Consider the following 16,760-nt stretch of genomic DNA (forward strand, 5'->3'; position numbering starts at 1 on the left):
ACTGGCCACTTTTACTAGCCGATTCTAGAGTAAGTAAATACATTGACGAACAACCACAAATTACTTAAAACGATCAAGATCCTTAAAAGGCTGTTTAGTTCAGAACCACTATTTAGCTCAAACAAAAACATTGTCATCATCTCCAGGAACTTTTTCATGTAGAAAATGTGACTATTGTCGATACATGCTCAATAGCCAAGAAGTTATACTCCAGAAAAACCAAATCCATTTATTCAAACATAGAATAATTTGTCAAACCTCTGGCATTGTATATTAAATGAAATGTGCATGTAATTGTATTTACATCGGTAAAACTAAACAGCCGTGCTTTAAATGGGTTAAAAATCATATCTCCCTTATCAAAAAATGTAAGATGGAGACCCCAATTCTTCACGTGGGTCTTTTTCACAATTTCAATCTTCACATGATAAAATTAATGGCACTAGAACATGTTCCACCTGATATTTGAGGAGGCAGTAATGATCAAAGATTGTTACAACTTAAATCTTGTTGGATTTATTCTCTGAAAGCCACCACTTTTCCCAGCCTAAATGAGACCTTAATCTCTGAGCCGTTCCTGTAAGGAATATGATCACTTCCTTTAGCCTCCTCAATCAATCACACACCCCCTTTCCTCATCTTCCTTCCCATTCTGTTCCCTTACATCATTTATTATTGTTAAATATGTCGCCCTCATCCTTTCTTTTCAACACCTGCCATGTAACCAACATGTAACCAACAAATGGATATGTAGTTATGTCTCTTGAATGAGAAATTTAAATTGATCTTCAATACCAACTTTATATGGAAACTTTTTACTGTGACACACATGTAATATAGACAGTCAGTAATTCTTACATATAGTGTAATACAATACATATATGGAATTAAGAACATTGTAAACACAAATGTGTCTTGCCTTGACGATCCCACTCTGTGATTCCCTTTAAGAAATAAACAGCTTTTATTAATTTTTATATTCTGCCAGGAGCATGTTTTTGACATTAGTTAATTTAATGCCAATCATTTTTGGGTATTTTGATGACCAAACGGACGCCCTGGGGCGTTCTTTGAGGGCAACACCATTGTCTCCAGTGGTGCCCTGTTAATTTGTGCCGCTGTGTGCCATCACACCCTAGGGCCCCATTGTTCCAACCCACAGGCCATGTCTCTCTCCCCCCTCCTTTTTCTCAGCAGGTTTCTGGTTACTCTGGCCAGCTGTGGGCTTGTCTGCTCCTCCGGCTTGAGATCTGCTCCTCCGGCCCCCTTGGTAGCGCTCATCTTGCTCCTTGGGAACCAGGGCACTAGGACCTTGCAGCTTTGGGGAGAGTTAGGGAGTGAAGTTGGCAGCGCATGCGAATCTGCATTCACATCTGGCTACATCACATGTCGGCCAGGTGGGAGGCATATAATGGCCGACAATCCGAGCTGACACGCTGCCGGAACAACGAGGTATATCAGATACTCGAATCTTTAGAACAACATGGACAAAATAAACTTGAAAATCTTTAACTAGTGTTAATGTCACTATCCTTAGGAAATACATTTGAAACAACAACAATGTAAATAGATGGGAATGTTCAATTTATGGGCATTTCACAAGTTAAAACCAAATGATGTTTGACTGCAAAAATGAATAAACATATCTCCCTTTTGATCATTTACCCAGCTCAGAATTTGAGTGCCCAGTGTTGTGGACTCTCTGCCCCGTGTTATCCTTTCTACAAATTAAACCCCATAAGTTCATCACACTGAGTGCTATATATGCACCGAGTAGCGAACACACATATACTATTAGTTTTGATTAGGGATGCACCGAAATTAAAAATCTGGGCCAAAACCGAAAATGCAGGATGCCCTTGGCTGAAAACCGAAAAGGAAAATGACTTTTTCCCCCCAAAATTTTTAAAATAGATAGAACAGGGGCATACACCAAAAACAGGTAGCGACGTACACCTGTCGCTGCCACCCTGTCACAGTATATGTACTGTGATGGGTTGCAAGAGGTTAATTTAATTACCAATGGAATATGTATTATGCAGCATGAGGGGGTTAATGTATTGCCACTGCTGGTCACTCATCTATTAGTGACTGACCAGTGGCAGTTAATTAACCCCTTTGTGCTGCATTAGTGCAACCAGTATCAGTGTTAATTAACACTGGTTGCACTGATACTGGTTGCACTAATGCAGCACAAAAGGGTTAATTAACTGCCATTTCTCCCATTCTCCCTCAAGCTCCATCAGGTTGGATGGGGAGTGTCGGGGCACAGCTATTTTCAGATCTCTCAGGAGATGTTCAATGGGGTTCAAGTCTGGGCTCTGGCTGGGCCACTCAAGGACATTCAAAGAGTTGTTTCGTAGCCACTCCTTTGTGAGCTGTGTGCGTAGGGTCATTATCCTGTTGAAAGATGAACCTTCACCCCAGTCTGAGGTTGAGAAGGCTGTGAAGCAGGGTTTCAACAAGCATGTACATTGCTGCATTCATCTTTCCCTCCATCCTGACTAGTCTCCCAGTACCTACCATTGAAAAACATCCCCACAGCATGATGCTGCCACCCCCAAGCTTCACTGTAATGATGGCATTGGCCAGGGGATGAATGGTGCCTGGTTTTCTGCAGACATGACACTTGCCATTCAGGCCAAAGACTTCAGTCTTTGTTTCATCAGACCAGAGAATTTTATTTCTCATTGTCTTTCGGGTGCCTTTTCGCAAACTCCAAGCGGCCTGTCATGTGCTTTTACTTGGGAGCTGCTTCTGTCTGGCCACTCTACCATACAGGCCTGTTTCGTGGGGTGCTGCAGAGATGGTTGTTCTTCTGGAAGGTTTTCCTTCTGGAAGGCTGGGCGGCCTGCTCTAGGAATATTCCTGGTGATTCCAAATTTCTTCCATTTACGTATGATGGAGGCCACTGTGCTCTTTGTGACCTTTAATGCTGCAGAAACTTTTCTGTACCCTTCCCCAGATCTGTGCCTCAATACAATTCTGTCTCAGGGGTCTATAGACAATTCCTTGGACTTCATGGCTTGGTTTGTGCTCTGGCATGCACTGTTAACTGTGGGACCTTATATATACAGGTGTGTACCTTTCCAAATCATGTCCAATCAACTGAATGTACCATAGGTGGACTCCAATCAAGTTGCAGAAATGCACCTGAGCTCAATTTTGATTGTCATGGAAAAGGCTGTAAGCACTTATGCACATGTTTTTTTTTCCTTTTTTATTTTTAATAAATTTGAAAAGATTTCAAACAAACCCTTTTCACATTGTCATTATGAGGTATTGTTTGTAGAATTTTGAGCAAAATAACAAATTTATTTAATTTTGGAATAAGGCTGTAACATTATAAATTGTGGAAAAAGTGAAGCGCTGTGAATACTTTCTGGATGCACTGTGGGTAAGTATAATTTTTGAAAAACATTTTTCCCATACTTCCTTTTTAAAGAGTGTATAATTTGTTAACATGCATATCAAAAACCGAAAAAATTGTAACTATATGTTTTAAAGTAGTGGAAACATTAGTTGTTTACAATGTTTGTGTGTTCTTTCTTTGCTGATAAGTGCATTTAACAAGTTTAATATTTTTTGTATTTGTTAAATTCTCAATGTTATGAGGTTTGCACATACAGTACATGAATTAAGAGAAAGACACTGCCTCTGGCTGTAAATTGCACAGTACATGCTAAAATGGGATTTTCAGGTCAAGTCCTTGGAGGGTTACACAGAATCAAATCTATTTTGTGCCTGATTTCATGAGAACCTTTGCAACAGCTGCAGAAGTTTAAAAGCAATTAATAAAGTTAGCCCTTCTATCTCTCAAAGGCAAATATATGACACCATTACTAAATGCAGCATAATCTCTGCAATCTATTTTCAGATATTGCTAACCCTGGCTGTTCTGGAGAAGCCCTTTAATATTATATATTTTTTTTTAAATTAGGTGACGTAGGGAACATAGTCAAAGTGTTAAATTCCTTTACTCCTGAGGCAAAACGGTCAAAATGTCAAACTCAACAGTGAGAAAAAGGTCAGTAATGATTCAATAACAGCTCATTATAAGCAACTGATTAACACAACTCTCTGGTATTCCCCGATCAATTACAGTGAGTTTCAAATTATCATACTAATTTTCATTTTGCAATTCTACTTTACAGAAAGTGTAAGTAATACAATGGGAAAAATTATGCTCTTGGGCATATATCAGCAGGGGAGAACTGAAAGCTTTGAATTTAGAAAGTCACATGCTGGACAGCTGTAGACATCTTTGTCAATAACCCACTTAATTTAAAAACTTTCCGATTTTTTTCTCTCTCCTTTCTGTACCATCAGGTTGAGCCTTGAATTGAGAGGTTCTAGTTGAGCTGTAATGGGTATGTTTTAATCATGGAACCTTATAAGTAACTCCACCAGTAAAGGTACAAAGCATGTCAGAGAACTCACTTATTAAGTAGCTGGTTGAAAAATTTGATTTTTGGTTTACTTGTAAAAATCTTTTTGTTGGAGTATATTATGGAGCTTCTTCATATCCATATAATGACAGGGTTATGCGGCCACCTTCAGGTGTTTGTACACCTGAAAAAAAATGGTAAACCAAAAATCCAGTTTTCTTTATCGTTCATCACTGGACATAGAGCATCTTTGTATCCTGCAGAAAGAGATATCCCAAAGCGCTGAATATGAGGGGAGGCCAACATGGCAACATTCCAACTGGCCAAACAACTAACAGATTAGAACCCCACACTGCAGCCTGCAAAACACGCTGAACAAAAGTAGTGTCCTCAGTGGCTCTAGCATCCACTTGGTAAAATTTTGCAAAAGTATGAACTGAAGTCCAGGTAGCTACTTTATCAACTACCAAAGCCTGATGACAAATAGCCCAAGAAGCACCAACCTGGTAGAATGAGCTGTCAACAAAAATGGCAGAACTTTGCCCTTTGGACTGTTAGTGTGAGAAATAAGCTGACAAATCTGAGAAATGGTAGATTAAGAAGTTGCATGACCTTTCTGTGGATTTTCAGGAAGCACAAAAAGGGAATCTAATGAACAGCCACAGTCAACTTAGAATATACCTGATAGCACAAACCACATTCAAAGTGTGAAGAGTTAGTCCCCTCATGAGGCTTAGGACAGAAAGTCTGCAGCAATATGTCCTGGTTAAGATGGAATGAAAAAAACACTTTAGGAAAAAAATGATGGCTAAAGACATAGGGCCACCTTGTCACAGTGGAGCACCTTACAGGAAAGAGCAGACAATTTCAAAACTGTGGGAGCCAAAGTAGTGGCAACCAGAAAAATAACCATCCGATGTAATAAAGGAATATCCCCAATGGGTTCAAATAGACTTCTGCAATACAAAAAATACCAAGTTGAGGTCCTGCGGAGTCAACGGAGTCCTAAGCAGTGGAACAATACGTGTGATGCCTGTGATGACAAAGGCACACAGCAAGGAATATGAAGAAATAGTTCTCTGAAAAAGGGTCAACCAAGGCTGAAATCTGACTCTTGATCATACTAAAAAGCCAAAGCCTGATCATCTCTAGATTGGAGAAAAGCCAGGATGCGACCCATTCACACACAACAAAATAAGATGTCTCACTAAATCTGCCAGTGCCCCCCCTACCCCCCCCCCCCCCAAGGAAAGATGAATTTGCCCCTCTATATTTTATGCGACCTGAAGTGCCACAAGGAAAGCTCTACTGCGACCTGTAATCTCAGAGGTATGCTGTGCTGCAACCTGTAGTCCCAGAAGGATCAGTCTGCCCCAGAGCCTGTACAGCTGATGCATATGCAATCCAAGATGGCCACCACCAGACCGCACCCCCCCCCCCCCCACTTGTAACATCATAGCCATACAGCGCATACATGCGCAACCCTGATATTGTTCCAGAGTGAATGTAAGGGGTGGAAAGAAACTCTCTGCCTTCTGCATTTGGTGTTCAGAGCTCTCCGTACCTCCCCAAGCACTACACAGCAAGGGGTTATAAACAAAAGCACCACACTACACTCTCACTGCTGTGACCTGTAATCTCAAACTAAATTTAAAAAAAAGTAACATTATATGCTATCTTTCCTGTCCTGCCCCATGGGCGATTGTAAACACCAGAAGAGGGTATAAGCAGGGCTTCAGGCACTTATCATTTCCGCCGCAGGACCTCTTAGGAGGTCCAACCTTCACCCATTATGACAGGCAATGCCACAAGGACTTTCAGGGACTTAACCCAACTTGGAAACACTGCCCTGGACCTGTATAGCACTACACTGGTCTGTAAAGCAAGTTATCACTGCCCAGGATCACAGTCCACAGGGTCCAATGCTGACTAGCAACGCTACAGGCCATCCCTACGTGTCCAGTGTGGGGTCCAGGTACCATTTCTCTAAGCACTAAAAAAACACAGGAAAATAGGTCTGGAAAGAACTAGTCTCCTAACACCAGAAGGTAACATTGAGAAGCTAGCTACGTTTTCCAGTAGAGATTGCACAGAGAAGACCATCGCCTAAAACACTAAGAAAAAAACTGAAGCCTTGCATAAAGGGTGGAGGTTATGCCAAGGAGGGGAATTCCTTTTTTTTTTTTTTTTTTTGACAGTGTCCAATTCCCTGAAAGAGACAACATAACGCTATCATCATGGATATGAAGATGCAATGTGTCCTGTTATGTATGATAAAGAAAAGGCCTTAATTATACTTCTCAACCTAATTATAATTTTTCAGAATAAAAGCCTCACTCCAGCCTATTTTGATTTTGAACAGTGTAGTGAAAAGTTCAAACTTCTGTCAGGTTATTATTTCAGTCAGTATCCCTACCTTCTGGCATGATGGTCTTTTTTGTCATTGGATTTTAATGGTATTCCCAATGGCCTTGCGATCCTTTAAGGTGTTAAAAGTACACGTGCAAGTTTTATTTGAAATGGTTGTGTGGTTGTTGCTGGGACAGGGAAGCATGGACATCAATAAAAATATTGCTAGAAGTTATCAGCTTTCCTCACTCTGAAACAAATAGGTTTGTCTATATAGGAGAGGAAGAAATTGCCTTAACAGAAATACAGATGGTAATGAAAACCTGGCAGAGGTTCAAACCAAAAAAAAAATTTTGGATGGATTTGGGCTTTAACTGGTCTCAAATAAGATGGATATTTTCATTTGGGGGGTCTACTAAAGGTACCAACACATGTGATAATTATAAATCACATTGGCATTGGGTCTTTTTAGCCCTAACAGTTTAGAATTGCCAAAGACCACATTTACAGATTATTCATTTTTCTGGCATAGTAAATGGATGGATATAAAATAGACTACACTAGCCAGTAAATATCTGCCTATTATAGTCCCTGCTACCAAATCTACAGTCCTATTACATTTGGATGTACAGCAGGGCTGCTGAAAGCTATACCAGATTGTGCTATTCCATCTTCCTGAACATGAACTCCTTTATACCTGAACTCCTTTATAAGAAGTTCATATGATAACTCATTCTCACTAAGCAAGCAGTTTCCAGCATTATAAATATTAAAAACTGTTATAACGTTAAACTATACCAAAAAAATATATAAACTTTGTATCGGCTGCTGGTAAGATGAACTTCTGAGTGACCCCCATAGTGCAGTAACAGATTCTAAATATTCAAATTCTAAGCTATGAAACCTTTCAATTTGTTAACAAAAATGTAGTTAACAAGGAAAACATAATTTAAACTTGTACTATATATTCAAAACTATTTCCTTACAGATGATACTGAACTAAAGACTAGCTTAGGCTACACTGTCTTAAGCATTTGATTATATACCTACCATTACATATAACGAATACCAGGGTCCAATCACAAAGAAGAATGTAGTAGTTCAACTACATTCAATAATTCATCACAATTTTCTCAATTCAACATTTAATTCATGTACATACTGTACATACATACATTTCACATAGTTCTACAATCATAATTAGTTTGCATGGACTAACTATTTCACCTATATACATTTTATATCTGGTATTGGTATTTGATCCCAGGAAGTATTGTTATTTCTGCATTCTAACAAAAGATACCTCATAGAACCTCACAATTATCATCAGCCAGGCTCTATCAGTAATTTAAGTTGTACTAACCCATGCAATATTGTTTTTTGAATTGACTTTTACAAAGAAAACACCACACAAATTTACCATTTAATGTCCGAACAATAAATTGGTAAATTCAGCTGATGCTTTCAATAAAACCTTTAGCGAACGGAAAAAAAATAATTTTCTTAAAGCAGAACTCCAGTTCTGGGTTAGATGCATCTTTAAAAAGGCACTGTGTTTGGAAATATATAAAGAAACACACTCTTATACAATACAGTGATATGAAATATTACATTAAAAGCACACCAGAACAGTTATTGACTGAACACTAGATAAAGCTAGACTCTTGCTGAGCTCCAAGGGTGTGGATATTGGTTTACTTTACAAATATGCTGACCTGACAGACGTGCACTGTGAAATCTCCCTCTTCAACCTTTCTGTCTTTGTTTCTCCAAAGTGACACAAGGGAGGCCAAGGAAATGAAAAGTGCTAAAAGTCCTGCGCAGGTACTGTGTAAACAAAAGAAGTAGAACATTAATCACCACATCAAAACTATACAGCCATGAAACAAAATACTGTTCACACTCGTCCATATACATTACCTAATTAAATGGTTGATGAAAATGCATTGCTAGCTTGTCAGTCAGTGTTATTTGTTTATAAAATTATTATTCTAAAATGAATATTCTAAATAGACGATTGTAAGACTCGGTTAACACTGGGGCGGCACGACTCTGTACTACTTCGGGGGCGACTTGTGCATTCCCATGCACCACGACTTCGGAGCGACTTGCATGGACTTCAAATAACGGAAGTCTATGCAAGTTGCTCCGAGGTCGCCCCGAAGTAGCACAGGACCCTTTTTCTAAGTCGTAGAGACTTGTGTCACTCCTATTAGAACAGGTCCTGTAGCAGTCAATGGACCGCGAGGGAGCGCGACTTGTCAGGCTGACAAGTCGCGCTAGTGTGACTAGAGTCTAAAAGTTTGGTGATTGTACATGAGCTTTGCCCATTTAGGTAGTGGGTTTTATGTGATTTTATAGGATTCAAGTGGCAAGAACCCTGGGCTAAGGTTCACAGATCCAAAGGCTGTTACAGTAAATTAAAAGGTATCTCCCTATTTTTTTATATACAGTATATATAGGAAATATGGAGAACGAACAGAGGAGGAGTTTTAATGGGAAAAGTGTTATTCCAGGTAGGCCGGAACAGAACCATGAACCACACTCTAATACACACACAAAGAAATGGGTCAACTGAGCAGTCCTAATACACACAAAAAGAAATGGGTCAACTGAGCAGTTCCAGAGACCAGGAGGTTTTATTTTCAAATGGCAAGATGCATCAACAATAGTAGTCCTGGAATGCCTTAATGCCCCAAGGGAGATCTGCTACTTAAGTCCCTAAGAGATATAAAAACAAGGCAAACAACATTACCTATTAAAAGCTAGTAATTAAACTGGCCTTATAAAGAAGAACCCTATTTAGAATCTTCTAAGCAATAGAAAGGAAGGGTAATGGAAAAAAATGATGAAGGGTGTGTTTTTCATTGTTCTACTGATGAAACTGAATAAGGGCAGTGATGTTAAAGGAAGTATTGAATGCAAAAATTTTTAAATATTAGAAAATGGTGAGATCGTCAGAAGTTGACAGAAGAGAATCATTTTTAAGAAAGTGTTTTTATACATGTTTAAACATTTAGCTTTGGGTGGGGGTGGTTGTTTCAATGTTTGTAGCCTACTTCCATAAGCACACACAGCTCCATAACTAGAAATGGACTTGTGTCTTATCACGGTGTGGACAGACATAGAAGTATATTGAAGTCCAAATAAGTTATGGCAGGTTAGACTGTACTATAGTTGTTGCTATTTTCACTCAAATAATACACTCTAATTTCTATTTCAAGAAAAAAACCTTCTCTCTCCTTGTCTCTCCTTATATTATGACCTAACCAATTTGCTTACATACTGTCCAGCCTCTGTGCAATATTTTTAGCTTTTGTTATCATTGATATAGAAGCATTGTATACCTTGATTCCACACACCGGAAGGCTTAGAGGTGATAAAAGACTTCTTGGGTGAGCAGGGATGCGTTTTAGGGATTTAATGGATTTGTTTTGCAGTTGTTGCTTTTTATTTTGACACAAAATGTTTTTTTATGTTTAACCGCTTGCCGACCGTATAACATAGATATACAGTGGCAAGGCAGCACCAGATCACGTACCTGGTACATAATCTGACACTGGGTAGGGGGCGCGTGCACACCCCACTGACGACCCAGCTGTGCCGCGATTAAACACAGCAGATGTTGATCACCGGGTGCCGGCCAATGATTTAGCACCAGCACACGGTGATCGTCATGAATTTACACAGGACCAAGCCCTTCCTATGTAAACAAGGCATAGCCCTATCCTGTCACCGGGGAAGTGATAGATTTTCTTTTCCCACAAAGCAGGATAAAAAAAATCCATTACTTCCCCTAATAAAAGCACTTAATACAGTACACCAAAACAGTGGCTGGGCACATATTCAACCCTTTGATTGCCCTAGATGTTTAACCCCTTCCCAGCCAGTGTAATTAGTACAGTGACAGTGCATATTTTTTAGCACTGATCACTCTATTAGAGTCAGTGGTTCCCAAAAAGTGTCACAAGTGTCAGTTAGTTAGTGTCGAATGTCTGCTGCAATATCACAGCCCCGCTAGAAGTTCTAATCGCCGCCATTAAGAAAATAATAAATGGGTATATTTTATAGCAGAAAGTAAAATATGACTGTTTTTTTATTTTTCAAAATTGTCTGTATTTTTAAGTTTATAGCCCAAAAAAAAAAAAGCAGTGGTGATCAAATACCACCAAAAGAAAGCTCTATTTGGGGGAAAAAAGAACATACGTTTTGTTTGGGTACAGAGTTGCATGACCGCGAAATTGACAGCAAAATTTGGCCTTGTAATGAAGGGGTAATGAAGGGGGTAAATCTTCTGGATGTCAAGTAGGTAAACACTCCCTCTACCTCCTACCTCCAGGTGCAGGGAGTAGCAATTGTGACCAGGTGTGCCTCCTCTTATACAAAACTGTATCAGTGTGGGGTTGGAGCGAAACTTATTTTCTAGGGACGATCATAAGGAGGATCTGGGTGATGTGATTGCTTGGCAAATCCTACTAATCTGGTCAGGCACTCATGAAAAACTGCTAACCTTTATGGGCAAATTAGACAATCAATACAACCTGAAACTTACATTGATTTGCCACCAATAGCATATTACTTTCATAGATGTGGAAATTATGGTTTACTCTAACTTATATAGAAAACCCTTAGTAGGGAACACTATTTTACATGCATCTAGCTCACATCCTAAGTCTCATATTAGCAGTATTCCCTACAGTCAGAAATTTAGTGTTAGGCACAACTGTACCCAGGACTCAGATGTCAAAAAGGAGGCCAAAGCCCAACAGACCAGATTATACGCTAGAGGATCTAGCCAGGTGAATCTTAGAAAAGCCTATTAAAGGGCCAAAGCCCAAAATAGATTCTCTCTGATCTTTCACACTAAGAAGAAAACATCTTTACAAACCACACACCTAATTACTAGGTACAACAGACAACATATACAAATACATAATATATTCGCCAAATACTGGCACCTACTGACCGTCCCTCTAAACTTTCAGCTCATACAAGGAGAAGACTGATCAGAGATGCAGCCAAGAGGCCCATGATCACTCTGGATGGTGGGAGACTCGGTCCATAGGACAACAATCAGTCGTATACTGCACAAATCTGGCATTTATGGAAGAGAGGCAAGAAGAAAGCCATTTCTTAAAGATATCCATAAAAAGTGTCGTTTAAAGTTTGCCACAAGCCACCTGGGAGACACACCAAACATGTGGAAGAAGGTGCTCTGGTCAGATGAAACCAAAATCGAACTTTTTGGCAACAATGTAAAACGTTATGTTTGGCGTAAAAGCAACACAGCTCATCACCCTGAACACACCATCCCCAAGGTCAAACATGGTGGTGGCAGCATCATGGTTTGGGCCTGCTTTTCTTCAGCAGGGACAGGGAAGATGATTAAAATTGATGGGAAAATGGATGGAGCCAAATACAGGACCATTCTGGAAGAAAACCTGATGGAGTCTGCAAAAGACCTGAGACTGGGACGGAGATTTGTCTTCCAACAAGACAATGATCCAAAACATAAAGCAAAATCTACAATGGAATGGTTCACAAATAAACATATCCAGGTGTTAGAATGGCCAAGTCAAAGTCCAGACCTGAATCAAATTGAGAATCTGTGGAAAGAACTGAAAACTGCTGTTCACAAACGCTCTCCATCCAACCTCACTGAGCTTGAGCTGTTTTGCAAGGAGGAATGGGCAAAAATTTCAGTCTCTCGATGTGCAAAACTGATAAAGACATACCCCAAGCAATTTACAGCTGTAATCGCAGCAAAAGGTGGCACTACAAAGTATTAACTTAAGGGGGCTGAATAATTTTGCACGCCCAATTTTTCATTTTTTTATTTGTTAAAAAAGTTTGAAATATCCAATAAATTTCGTTCCACTTCATGATTGTGTCCCACTTGTTGATTCTTCACAAAAATTACAGTTTTATATCTCTATGTTTGAAGCCTGAAATGTGGCAAAAGGTTGCCAAGTTCATGGGGGCCAAATACTTTCGCAAGGCACTGTATAATGAATTGCTATTGTGGAGCGTTTTACATTCGAAAAGCGAAATGTCCTTTTTTAAAAGCATTCGTGATTGTACATTTAGTTTGATTTCCAATGGAAAGATAGAGACTCCCGTAAGTAGACACACTGGGTCATACCACAATTTTAATCTATCCAGCATAAAATTCTTTGCTTTGGAACATATCCCTCAGCATGAACGGGAAGGGGAGGGGATGACACTGATAGACCCTGTTACAACACAAAACAAAATGGATCCATAATCTTTGAGCTACACAATTCCCAGGTTTTAACAAAACCATTAACTTCAAATTGTTTCTATAATGGTTGTATCCTTATTGGTCCTACCAATATATTTCAGCCATCTTTGTAATTGCTCTTGTCTTGTCTTATTTTTTGTTTGATTATTGTGTTGCGATTTTAATTTGTACTATAAAATTTAATTGTGACTTTCTATTTGTAACATTGTTGTTTTTGTCATAAACAATATTCTTTATTGAACTGCACCATTGTTAATGCACTGTGATAATTTATTACAACTCCTATCGTGTGACCTGAACCTCTTTGCCTCCACGTATTTTCATTTGAGGGGGTGCTTTGTCACAGTTGCACTCAGTTTCATGTTATGGAATGCAGTCCTGAGATGCACCTCAGTTGTTGCCCAAATGGATGAAGTTAGTGGCCATATGGATGAACAGGGTGCAAATGAGCGGAGGGGGGGGGGGAGAGATAATGGTGGTGTTGTTCTGGTACCCCTGTTCTTTTGTCTCCTGTCTCCTCCCCTTCATGCCAATGTTAGATGTCCACTGCGTTTATTTTCCATCCTGACCTTGGGGCTTGCCTGAGTTCATCCAGAGGCTGAGGTGCTGAGGCTTAGTTTCCACTTGGTGGTGCTGTTTCCTGCAGTGCCATGGCTTGCGGGGGGTCGGACTCAGTCCTGTGGCCTTATGTCTCCATATTTTGGCAGCATGGATGCAAGATGCACCCTCTCCTATAGGTGGCGCTGAAGTAGAGATCACGCCCTCTTCCTCCCTTCAGGTCCATTGGATACATGCGTTAGTTGGGGGATGTCAGGCTGGTGTTTGGAGGAAGTGGGGGTGATGGCAGCACCTTCTTTTTCAGTCAAATTGTGTGTATGGGCAGTGGTGTCATTCTCTGTCTGCACCTCGCAATGAAATCACGAGCCAGTAGGGTAGGAAGGGGTGTAAAAGAGCAGTCTGTCCACCGGAGGTGGTGAGGTCTGCTGGAATAATGGGGTTGTCTGTCTGCCAGCAATCCTTTCTGAATTTCAGGTAAAATGCATAGCTAAAATGGGACTAGCTTTTATGGCTTTAGGCAGTGATTTCATCAGTATTGAAAAGAGGGTGCCATCATCCCTTTAAACCTGATACATTGTGTCAATAGACTTCTCTTTTGGGACTTTTTTCATGACATTCAATATAATCAAGAAAAACATATCTTATGTAAAAAAATATATACAAATAACTTTGGGTTTGACCCCTTGTCTTTTTATTGAGATTTCATTTAAAAAAAAAAAAAAGTCAGCCACAGAGATTTAAATTTGACCTTCAGGCAAATATAAAAGACACACATTAATGAAGCTCTGTATTCAGAACTTAATGGATCTAGTCTACAGGTACGTTATGGACAACTCCCCCAATATGTAGCACCATGTGGACTATTTGTAAAGCCTACAGCTTTATTAGATTTACAAGCCCCACTATATGGCAAACGATTCTAGGAGGTATTATTATTATTATTAGAATAACTCAACTCTGCATAACCAATTTTGAGCTTTATGACCAGCAGGCACTATAATAGGATGTGTGAATTAGCCCATGAGTATGTATATATGTTTTTTGGGGGGTCTAAAGCAGCTTCTAGGTGTAGCTGATTTTGAACCCAGAAGGGATATTTTTATCCGCCCTCCATCTGAGTCTTTTTGACCTTTTTCTATGTCTAGCAATATGGGCATTATCACCTAATATCTAATTAAATGCCTCAAATCTCTGGCTTAATTGTCCATAATGATGGTTGTAATGCTAGTATTACGGTGCTTATATTGGTGAACATTAGTTGGTCTGCATGTATGGCAATATCAGGGGGGATGCTTTGCTTACCAGCGAAGTAAGATTTAGCTGATGATCTTTCCCACCATTTTTCTTGGACTAGATCTTTATCATCTTGAATGTGAAGCCCATTTCCTGCCACGGGATGAGCCCGTTACAAATGTCTGGTCCAGTCTACACCGTTTTGGCCAACCCCTAAATAGGACACATGGACCTTTTGGGTGGTGTGGCTAGGACCCGAGCTTGTCGGCCCAGTGGAGTTACCCCTTTTTGGAGTCTGCTTTGATCAAAAACTGTATTAAAAGATATCTGTAATGTATGGTAAGCCGATGACTTTCATGTCGAATCTTAAATTACTCTTCATAGTAATAACTATGATGAATATTATGACTTATTATCTCTTCTCTTTCTTACAAGTACAATAGATGAATTGTTCCTCTCATTCCTGATGAAGCAATATTCAACATATGAATCTGCGAAACGCATCGAATGAGGGGATTAATTTTCATGTTCATTCATCTATGTATCATTCTATGCAATGTCTCTGTACCAGTCTGTATCAATTGGTGTTTGTTTTTATGCAATTTTGTAATAAATCATTGTTTTCACAATACATGCTTACCTTACTGTGTAACCTATCCTAAAAAGTCCCACCTCAATATGATCCTACTGGTGACTGGGACCAGAGGCTCAGCTTCTTTCTCTTTATATGCATCTTAAGGGATGTGGCAAGGTTACATTGGACAGTACTGAATTATATTTATTCCTGAAGCTCTGTATTCATTATTGATTAAATGTATTTTTTTAAACACAGCGAGTGTAAGTACCTGAATTTCACTCAATACCAGACTTTTGCAATCCCCTCCAATCAGGTGTGCTACATTCAAAGTTTTGCCTTTTTTATTTTTTTAAACCTCCCTAAAAAAAACATTAACTGTAACACTGGCACCGACAATTACACCGACAGTAAAAAAAAAAAAAACTTTTTTCTTTTAATCAAACCTAAACATGAGGGTACTGACACTAACGTATTGTAGATCTAGATTGTGATATAGCTATTTTAATATTTACACAGACCTAAAACTTTTACACAGATTTTTTTTTTCTAGCAAGAAGAAAATGATACAATGAGGGGAATTTACCAAAATTGGAGCAGCTATGAATTGTAACCCATCAGTTTCTAGCTTCCCTTTTCAAGGCTTAACTGAATAAGCTGAATTAGAAGGTGATTGGTCACTATGCACAACTGCTCTGGATTCTGTCTGTTCTAGCTTTAGGAGATTCCCCCAAATGTGTTTTTCTGCATTCAAAAGGAGTAACGAGAAAGTTACTCCTTTACATTTACAGTTTTTATGTGAACGAGAGCCAATCCTCCCAACTCTGGATTGTTAGTACAAGACCCGTAGCTGTGGCAACTGAGAACGCTTCCAGAACAAACACAAGTACTTACATATGCGGTCCCATGTAAGAATGGCCACTCATATACTCACTGGTAAGGGCTAAGAAAACTACAATTCCTCAGCAAAGAACAGCTATTTTGGATATTAGTATAAATTCCACAGATGGGAGCGCTAATTTGATTTTGCTTACAACACATACTCAGATAGCTTGGAAAATAATGCTCTGATGGATTCTGCCAAAAAGTGGACAAAAGCAAATCACTGAGACATAACAGATGGACACCTTTAGAACCTACTTTAACCCTCATTTAAGAAAGCAATTTTAAAGCATCTTTACTATGCTTTTATTGACTTTGATAAACTAAAAAACAGTAAACACATGATAACCAGTAACCCAATCTTTTTCAAAATAGGACTGCCTGGCCTAATAAGTTTTACCTTTACTATAGTTGAATTACTGTCAAAGATTCTATAAAGCACATTTACTATACCTCCACTATTATCTTCCCTCTCCCAGCCAGGCTACAGACAAAATTATCTCATATTTGGATA

General features: G+C 39.3%; 1 protein-coding gene across 1 annotated transcript in view; it reads right to left on the reverse strand.

Moving 5' to 3' along the window:
- Positions 1–16,760, reverse strand: part of PIGN (phosphatidylinositol glycan anchor biosynthesis class N) — a 710,925-nt gene that overhangs the window by 220,311 nt on the left and 473,854 nt on the right. Inside the window, exon 19 of the mRNA XM_082259251.1 lies at positions 8,453–8,564. Within this exon, the coding sequence (XP_082115377.1) occupies positions 8,453–8,564 (112 nt within the window). The remainder of the gene's footprint in view (positions 1–8,452; positions 8,565–16,760) is intronic.

This window comes from Pelophylax lessonae (assembly GCF_965119305.1).
Source record: "Pelophylax lessonae genome assembly, chromosome: 5".
NCBI classification, from domain to species: domain Eukaryota; kingdom Metazoa; phylum Chordata; class Amphibia; order Anura; family Ranidae; genus Pelophylax; species Pelophylax lessonae.